This window comes from Halyomorpha halys, unplaced genomic scaffold (genome assembly GCF_000696795.3).
Source record: "Halyomorpha halys isolate HHAL.00 unplaced genomic scaffold, Hhal_1.1 Scaffold265.1, whole genome shotgun sequence".
Classification (NCBI taxonomy): Eukaryota; Metazoa; Arthropoda; class Insecta; order Hemiptera; family Pentatomidae; genus Halyomorpha; species Halyomorpha halys.
In genome coordinates this window covers 944,926-955,175 of record NW_027107765.1, presented here as the reverse complement: position 1 = coordinate 955,175, position 10,250 = coordinate 944,926, and the positions used below count along the sequence as shown (strand labels likewise).

The 10,250-nt window shown below is 29.9% G+C and overlaps 2 protein-coding genes across 2 annotated transcripts in view; one reads left to right on the top strand and one right to left on the bottom strand.

The window, feature by feature from the left end:
• LOC106680493 (poly(A) RNA polymerase, mitochondrial) overlaps nt 1-2,158 on the top strand; it is a 9,335-nt gene extending 7,177 nt beyond the window's left edge. The window contains exons 6-7 of the mRNA XM_014420240.3: nt 14-234; nt 1,689-2,158. Of these exons, the coding sequence (XP_014275726.1) occupies nt 14-234; nt 1,689-2,113 (646 nt within the window). The 3' untranslated portion in view covers nt 2,114-2,158. The remainder of the gene's footprint in view (nt 1-13; nt 235-1,688) is intronic.
• A 3,407-nt stretch (nt 2,159-5,565) lies between these two features.
• On the bottom strand, nt 5,566-9,646 carry ETH (Ecdysis triggering hormone). Its single transcript, XM_067046092.1, has 5 exons — nt 9,575-9,646; nt 7,712-7,745; nt 7,353-7,612; nt 7,199-7,277; nt 5,566-5,820 (listed from the first exon to the last, which is right to left on the bottom strand). The coding sequence occupies exons 2-5, from the start codon at nt 7,743-7,745 to the stop codon at nt 5,750-5,752; spliced, it is 444 nt and encodes a 147-aa protein (XP_066902193.1). The 5' UTR covers nt 9,575-9,646; the 3' UTR covers nt 5,566-5,749.
• Nucleotides 9,647-10,250: the final 604 nt, after the last annotated feature.

Below are 10,250 nucleotides of genomic sequence, written 5' to 3'. Positions count from 1 at the left end.
TATAAATTTTTAGAGGTGCAATGTATATGTCTGAACTTCTTTATGTCTTTGCTCATTTGGATCCTGCTGCGCAAAGATTGGTGTTTGCTGTTAAAGCTTGGGCTAAAGTTGTTTGTCTTACAAATCCTACACCTGGAAGATGGATTACTAATTTTTCTTTAACATTACTTGTCCTGTTTTATCTACAGGCTGAACGAAGGTTACCCTCTGTCGATGAACTATTCAAATTAGCTGGTGAGTTATGTTCAATTTTTATCTTATATTGTTGTTTAGAGCCAGTATAAATTTTCACAACATTTCCAAATTTCCAAAACATTTTCATAATAGCCTTCAAAGAGCCATATGATTATTTTTATATCGATCAGTGCATCCTCTAGACCATGAATGGTAAGTTTTGAATGAAATGAATTACCAATTGGAACAAATAGTAATCCGAAGGGATTGAATCTGGGTTAGGGTGATTGATAGTTGTTGCAACTAAATCCCAGTCAATTCAGTTCATAAGATTTGTCAGCGACACCTTGTTGCAAAGGAACTTTGAAGAACTTTTCTCCCATTGTTTTAGAGATGCTAGCGCCCTCTCATATATATTTTTATCTGAAATTTTATCCCCATTATCAAAATTTTAAAACTATCAGTAAGTATTTCTTCCTCTTAAAAACATTCAGGGCAGTTTCTGCTGTTGGACATTCCAATTATAAAAATTATACATGCTCACATCTTTGTATTCTTTTAATAATGTTATACATAGTATTATAAAACTGACTTGTTATTTAAAAAAAAAAAATTCACCATCATCCTGCTTTTTACTTAAAATTTATTCATACTTCATTCTCTCTCATTTCATTTAATCTTGTGAAATGGAATTCCATGGCCTAGAAGTAATGTAAAAAATGTTGGCAAAATAATCATTACCATACCATACCATGAAACTTCTTAATAGAGGATGATATTGATGACTAAATTTTTGTAAAATTAATATTTGTATAAAGGTTAATATTTGTTATAGCAAACTACAATACTTTTGAAAATGGTTATTGCAAACAAATATTGTATTTTTATTATTATTGCCTACATACCATATTACATATATTTGTAATTTAATTAGATGAATAATGTGCATCAAAGGGATATTATATTTGAATAGGTATAATGTGTAATATTACAATTACTGTAATGTATATATAAAGTATATTACTGTAATATATAATGTACACTGATGATCCAATGATACATTTTTTACCATTTTCATGTTTTTCAAGATATTTTTGACATTTACATTTAGCTAAAATTAAATATTTTGGTCAATTCCCTTATGCTTGGCCACCCATTTTTTTTTCAAACTGATCGATTACTATCTTTTTTTTCCTTTTAGAGGAAAAAAATGTAGAAGTCTTTTACATTTTAGTGGCATATCATCAGTCCAAAGATTTGAAAGAAATCAAAACAAAATGGAAATGAATGTGCAAAATACTAAATTGACCAATTTCTAATAATCTTCTCAGTCTTTAGATAGAGGATACCTTAAGAAAAAAAAAATTTGAAATTGTCAGTTTAAGAGAGAGCTCTTTATTGACAGGTTTCAATGTATTGCCAAAATTTAGCTATAACTATTTTAATAATTTAGTTTACAATAACTATACTTTTATTTATTTGCTGAATTTTAATTATATAATAATTATTTGCAGGTCCGAATGATACAAGATATGCAGAAGAAATAAATTGCAGCTTTATTAGAGATCCAACAAATGTAAGATTAGACTTAGATCATAGTAAGACAATGGAAAAGTTATTGTTAGGATTTTTCCAATTTTATCAGAATTTCGACTTTAATAGTAAAGCAATAAGTTTGTGCTCTGGAAAAATAATTAATAAGCCTGATTACTCGCCAATTTACATTGTAAATCCTCTTGAAAGAAGTCTCAATGTTTCAAAGAATGTTAGCCTTGAAGAAGTTGAAAGGTTACGCATTGAAACCAGAAATGCAGCTTGGATCCTTGAAACAAATTCAAGGTTAGTTGACATATTCCGCAGCTCTCCTGAATCATTACTATCCAATAAACGGAAGTATATATCAAGAATGGTAAAGGTAAAAGATCTTTTTCAAACATGATTGATTTGATTATTCAATATAGTTTAGTCTTGTGCTGTTAATTAATTTCTCGATTTTATCGTCATTATTAGTGAAACAGTCTCCTTTGTTGATGTAATTATGATTTTTATGAAAAACTATAGAATAATTATTAAAGCTACGAATTCAAAATGATATTTTATAGAATTTATTAAAAGTAATCAGTTATAATCATGAATAATAGGTTCTGGAATTGTATATTACCTACTTTTTGTTTTGAACAATGTTCTGCTTTTGATTCAGTAAAAGTAGCTGGTACTTTAAAATAAAATGAGATAGGTATTAAGTATCTTGTACTTTCATAGAGATATGTGTTGTTTGGACTAGATGGTTGGCAATTTGTACATGTGTCAAGAAGTATCATATTGATAACTTGTCTTTCCTGTCCTACTCCAAGTTAAAGTGGGAGTATCTTGGCAGAATGGTATGGTTAGTGTCGTATCAGAAAAAGTAGTGATAGAAACAAGTGACCCTGATTTTTAACTACTTTTGACTTGACCTGGAAGAACTCTAATGCAAGAGCTATCAGATACGAATGAGGAATAGATATAACGTATCATTGGGACTCCTAACAACATGTAACAATTGTAAGCTGCCTCAAAATGGAGCTGTTTTCATTAAAATCATTTAAATAGTAGATAGAAACAAGTGACCCTCATTTTAATTGTTTATGACTTGGCCAGAAAGATTTACAAGAGCTATCAGATACTGGTGGGGAATAGAATTAAAGGTTCTAACAATATTGTGATAGCTGTTACAAACTGTCTAAAAGTGACGTTGTTTTCATTAAAATCATTTAGTTTGTTAAATACTTTTTACGATTATGTATGTTACATTATTATTTTATTTTTTTTACTTTTCCAAATCCATATCTGATACATTTTTTTTTTTATTAATACTGTTAAAATTAATTTTTCATTCACTTTTATTGTTTTGAATTTGTATTTTTCAGTACATTTCTCATTTGTTGCTCATCGCTCTACTTTGTATTTCATTATATTTATTTTAATTTATTTTTTTCTGTTTCATCCTTTATGTAATCTGTACATATAAAAATTATTTTTTAACCCTGTGGAAGAGTCAATTTATTATTAAACTTTCACAAACATTAAACATTCAATTATCTATTTATTAAACATTCATGTAAATTTTAATTTTGTTTAAACAACATAAGATTATTCCTAATGTTCCTATCTGTTTTTTAAGATAACTGATTACTATTCGAAGTTTTTATCTGATAATTTAAGAAAATTATTGTAAATAATGATTATAGTTAGAACTTTGTTAGCTACAATCTTTTTTAACTTTGTCGCTATGTTTTGACAATTGTTAATTAAAAATATTGAATTGTAAATATAGCTATAGAGATAGAGCTGTAATTTTGTACATCTGATTCATTAAAAGACTGTTTGAATATTTATTTTTATAAAAAGTGTTTATAATTGTTTGCTGTCTTTATACTTAATGGTGTTGAGATTTTCCAGACTCCTAGTAGTTTGTTATGATCCTGATGACTTCGTTGCAAACTTATTTCTCATAATAAAAGCAAATCATATTTTCTTTGAAAACATTTGTACTTAAAAATCTATTCTCATATAACAAACCTTCCTGCTTTCTATTCAAAATGGATTGAATTAATAGATATTTGTGATGGCTAGGGAGATTAATTAGCCAAATATCAGAATCATGGTTTGAAAACTAACTTAACTGTTTATAAGATCATCATTAGATGAATCCAAATTTTAAATCTAATGTTTGTTTATCAAAGATTAACAGTAATATTGCATATTTATTGATAAAGCAGTTAATTCACAATTTTCAGTATCCTATATACCTCAGAAATACAAATCTTTCTGTTACTTCACTGGGTTCATGACTGCAACAATTTACTCTTAAAGTTATTCTCTTTCCTTAAGCTTCCTAAAAACTTATGTTGTCATTTCAAAAGCAGAAAGTGATATTAAACTGAGCAGAATGTAGTTATTGCAAAGGAATGTGCTTGTAATTCTATTTAAATGCCTGACATTTCTAATAAACAGCCTCTCCTCTTAAACTGTTAAAGTGGTATGAGTTTTTAAAAAATGACTTATACTGACATTTCTTTTTATTTATCTTCTCTCTGGTCATTTCTGGCTTAAGGTATATAGAAACCTGTTGGGTAACCCATTTTAGCTTGATAGGGAAGGTGGAGTTCATTCTGTGGGTCTTCCATGAAATAAATTTGAACCTTCCTAAGCAGAATTTGATTCGGCTCCGCTTCTGACTCATGGTTGCTAAGGTGATTCCTTAACACTCTCAACCACTGCGGCCCCGCGTTATTATGTTGACTTATCTAAGAAATATGTTAACAAATAGAAAGTCTTCATTTTCAATTGATGGCCTTAACTAATTTTAATAAACTAGTTAATGTCTGACCTCTTGAAAAATACTTTTGGTTGGTATAGTGTAAAGTCTAGACCATATTTTAGATATGAAATCATCTTAGAGTTATCTCTTCAGGTAAAGCTGCTCAATATGATTTGTATGTAACTAAAAACTTTAAAAAAAAAAATGAAGATTTGAAAGATTGTTTACATTATTAGAGTAGAAAAGAATTTTAAATATTAGCTCTATCTAGAGATGGATGTATTGATAGATATATCATAATATATATTTATATATTGATATGGATGATATAAAAATATATATATTTATTAATTGATGATATATAAATATTGGTTTTCAGTTCCTCATTTATGAAGTAGATGGATCTGTTATTTTTATTCATTTTTGTTAAGATTGGGAAAGAGATTATTCTGAAATAGCTAAAAATTTCACATGAAAATATTAGTTTTTTCCCATCTTTATTTTTCATGACAACTAACTATGTCAAAATGAACTTCTTAGTATTGATCTCTTCAGTTGAATAGTTTAATTGATTATAAATCTCCAGTAGCTACCTCTAAAATAAGAAAGAAAATACGACCAGGCCAATCCCCTGCTCTAATTCCTACCAAAAAAACCATTCACCAATTTCCAATGCACCAAAACTATTGTGCGAATATTTCCTGTAAGAGACAAAACATAACTAAGAAAAAAGTGAACTTCAACCGAATTGATATATGGGCCTTTGTAAAGGCAAACAATGTTTAAATCAGACCAGAATGAATATGCATTAGCTCATGGAAGAGTCGTAATTCACCAATAAAATCTAGCACTAATTTAAAGAGAACATATCTCTCTCAAAAGAACTGCCCATTTCCTATCTCCCACCTCCTGTATCTCTAATCACTCAATCATTAAAAAATGAATCTCTTTAGTAGCCATCTATTACAGTAGATAAGAATAAATAAGTACTTAATTGAATCCTCAGATCTACTAAATATCAATGACACCTTTTTTTTATAATTAATAAATTTCAAAATTATTTATACTAGGACAAATAAAACAAAGTGAACAGTTAACTATTTTATTTTAAAAAGTTGTTACAATTGTTTTCTTTCACATTCCGCTTAAACAAATGTTTGGTATGTATGTTTGTACGTCTATAAATATATGTATATATTTATGCTTCACATTTTTTACCTTGTTACATAATATGACTAGTACATATTTTAGTTGGAGTAGTATTGAAGGCATTTAAACGATTGCTTGTAGTCTTGGTTCTTCCTTTTCTTTAGAAGATTCATCAGCAGGAACATCTTCATCTCCTGCTTAAAACAAACATATCAATTAACATGAAATAATCTTATATTTAGAAAATGTTTATGTATCAATATTATGAAATGAGATGTTCTACATCTTAGTACCAATATATATCTATAATACATGTTTGCTATTTCAGTACTGTATCTTTACCAAAAATAATCAACTTTATTTAGCATTCTATATTTTATATCTGTTTTATAACAGCCTAGTAGAGGATTTTGGGTCTTATATTGTGTGTCTGTGCATATATTAATATTTATACATTTTTCTTACTAAATTAAGAACCTCCAGCAGAGCTCTAATTTGATCAAGTGAATTATAATCAGGTACTAGTACTTAGTACAACAATACAATGAAAGTGGGGGTCAATTTCAGCAAAAAAAAATTTTTTTCCATCCCCTTCCCCCATTTTGCCATTGTGTTAAAACAGATTTAGTGGAATTGGGTTTGGAGGGGCATCACTGGAAGGATGTGTGCAGAGAGCGTTTGGTGGCATCGGCATCGAAACTTCGGGTTCGTTAAGCCTTTATTATTTATTCATTTAATTATGTTAGAGGATAAGGGAAGGGACCTTTGTATATGTTGATCAACCTAGTTCAGTTTTCATCTCTATAACCTCTCCCTCCTAATGGAGTAAAGGGTTGCAAATTTCCATGTAAGGTTTTGTACACTTTCAAAGACCCATCAAATTGATTTACGTAGTTCCGAATTTGTATGTGAATCAAGTTGATGTAGGAAAAGTCCCCTTTGGGGAGGGTCCTAAACTTTTTATTCACAGATTTTCTGGGATTTTAAAGTCTTAACCTTTTTAGAGAGGCTAAATGTTGAATTATATTATTTGGAATTCATATATTAATTGAATTGATGTTAAAAAAGTGTTTTATTGAAAGGCTAAACCTTTTTTTCTTCTTTGTGGTTTTCTAGGATTTTAAGGTTGAGCTCCTCAGAGTAAAGGATTTCAAATTTTTGTGAGGAAAGAGTTTATGTTCAAGTGCCTTTTGGTTATGTTGTAATATTTTTTTCATAATTTTTTCATCTACAAATTACTTTGATGATGTTTATGTTTCATTTTATTTAACCTACTTTTTTTTTTTTTTTATAATGAAAATCGAATGTAATAGCCAAAAAAGTCAAAAGAGCATACAAAGTGTGGATACCAATGTTTGTTGCTTCTTTTGTTTAACAAGCATCCAGCATAATATGAGAAAAGTAAAATGTTGAGGTTGATATATTTTAATTACTTATGCAGACATAATCCCTATTATTAATTCATTATAGAATAGTTTTGAGATTTATCAAGTGATTAATTCTTTTAAATGCAAGCTAGGATGTAGTTAGAACAATAAAAGTGTAAAAAGATATAATTATAAAGAATTTTACCTAAATCCTTCTTCATGACCCTGGGTATGAAGTCATGATCTCTAAACCATGGCCAGGCGACTGATGCTTCCTTTTCTACCTACATATGTAATTAATTAAAAATTTCTATTAAAAATCATTATCAGTATATAAGTTTATTAATATGTGCACTTACCGATGTGATTTCATCCCTTCTACCGATACGAGGAACGGATTTTGCTGCTTTTAAAAAGAAATCATTTCTGCGTCCGATACGCGGTACAGACTTCAAATTCTTCGCGAAGAAGAAATCATTTCTTCTACCGATTCTGGGAACAGATTTTGCTGCTTTGAGAAAGAAATCATTTCTGCGAATCATCACTGGGATCATATCTTCTGAAGAATCGTCCATGACAGAGCCGCAAGCACTTTCTGTTGTAATTAACAGAGCGCCCACTGCAAATAAATATGTATACATTATTATTTTATAAATATAAAGCATATTTTTAAAAAAAATTAATGGTTATTATTAATTTATGAAACATCAGTATTTACCTAATAGAAGTACGTATCGGATTAGGTGAGACATCTGAAACAAAAATAAAAATAATTACTTTTCTTTTGATTGAGGAACCTATTTTCTTATAGTGAAAACCCAAAATGTGTTTGCACCGAAATCCTGCAAAAATTAACTTTATTGTTTAATTAATATTATATATCAAGCTTATCTAACTTTGTTTGGATCAAAGTAGACTCACTACTCAACTATTAAAAAGTAAAACTGCAATTTTATTTTGCCTGGCTCAAGATCACTTCCTATTCATCAGAACTTTTTAAATGTTACCTTCATTGAACATAACTGAACTAATGTGCTAAATTGTAATTTCTTCGGATTGATTTAATTAGCAAGAGTGAATTTTGATTGGACTACTTTGTCTTAATATCTGACGCGAGTTTTATTTTGGCCAAATTATTACTGCAAATACTAACACCAGTTTTTGATATTAGAGTTAAAAAACGATTTAGTAAGTGATGTGTATCCTTTTCCGTATGAAATTTTCGAACTGAAACCTGTCCCTACCATTGTTTAGTTGAAAACTTTATTACAACTCCCAGAATTTCCTTGGAAGCCCCACCTCATTGGATTCTGTGGTCTGGACTCTTGGAGGACCAATCCATACCTAATTAAAATGTTTTTAACATACTATGATGTGTAAATTAGTTTGTAAATATGTATATTATTGAATGGAAGGAGGGGGCCAACTGTATAATTTTACCCCGGACTCTTTACAGCTGACTTGATCCTTAATTATTGTACTCTTTCTTCAGTTAAAAAAAAACAGCCGTTTGTAATTCAGATGACTTCTACAATTTGTTCAAACTTTAACAATGGACAAATCAGCCGTCAGTAGTTAGCTAAGTTCTATTGGTAAATGGTAATAATTACTTCTAGTCTCATGAAACAAGTAATCTAATGTGACAATAAATTATAGCATATTCCAAGTTATTAGGTTGTCATTCGATTGTTTAATTTAAGTCCGCCTTAAGAATTTTAAAGCCTGCAATTTAGCCAATAATTATAGTTAGAAGCAGTGGTGTTTGATGGTGTCATCCGCCCGGAAAATTTAACCGTCCCTTTATTTAAGTATTTAAATTTAAAAGACTAAAGTATTCAGTAATTCTAAAGAAGATTTTTGCAAGAACAGTTTTATTTATTGTGTATTGTACAAGTTATAAATAAAAAGGTTCAAATTTTTACAAGATGTTACTATTATTTATTGTGAAATTTCGCTGACCTCTTCACCCCCACTACGCTATGCCACTGTTTAGAACTTAAATTATATTATTTATAAAAATGATGACTTAACATACGTTTTCTCAATTACAATAAGTCAATGGTGAAGATCTGCCTGCATTATTCGATGTTAGAACCAAACAATAATTACATACGTACTATCAACTCTAGTTCAGTACATTCCATTTATTTGCGATTTTGGGGCAATATTGTTAATGTAAGAAGAATCGAATACAGTGTAGTATCCAGGAAAAAACCTATCCCAATGCCTAGTTTCTAAATATAAAGTTTAAATTTAAATGTAAATCTGTACCGCTACGACCCATGGGGGTCAGGGGTTCAGTACTTTGTAAAGAAGTACTCTTACTAAACCAACGGTTGTGCAAGGAGTTGATTTGGTCAGAATCCCGCTCGACCGCTAGATTTTTACCCAATTAAGGGTACCCAATTTAAGAGGCTGGGTGGACCCACATGAGTTGACTCACAAATATAAAGTTGGCCAGACGAAAAACAATATCACTACAATGAGTTTGAGAAAGAATTCTAGAAGTAGGAAAAAAGGAGTTACACTGTTTTTGCTCTGAACCCTGCATATAGATATATGTGTACATGGAGTCACTTACCTTTCATGAAGAACTGACTGGATGGTCTGGAGGGTATCCTTTTATATAGGTACAGTTCTTCAGTACCATGGAGGCTTTAACAATAGGGGCGTTTGATCCATTCGTGTCATGCCTGTAAACATGCTACTCGTTCAAGAAACAGCGGCTAGGACCCCCATGGCAACCTAATACTTGTTCTTTGATGGCCGGGGGTGCGATCAGTAATAATACGCAAATAAATAAAACTTATTTGGATTTAGATTGTCTTTTTTTTAAATTTAAGTCCATCTTAAGGATTTTAAAGCCTCCAATTCATCTAATAATTATAGTTAGAAAATGATGGCTCGCACCAGATATGGGTAAAAATTAGCTTTAGATGAAACAATAGCTAAGATTGCCATGGGTGCGATATTTATTTACTAATGGTTCATTATTGTCAATAAGACAATGTTAGCTATAGTATATCTATTTTTCCACACCTCTGACCCACATTAAATTAGACACATCCCAAATTACATTAGACCGCACCTGGATCATCTTTCTTTTATTAATAAAATTTATTTATTTGTGCCGACGTTTCTACCTGAATTTCAGGCCCTGAGTGAGTTTGGATATCCCAGTAATTTTTCATAAAAACGTTTATAAGTTCCTATGCATTCAGTGACCGTTGAAATTTTGAAGTCAGTATGTAAAGTAT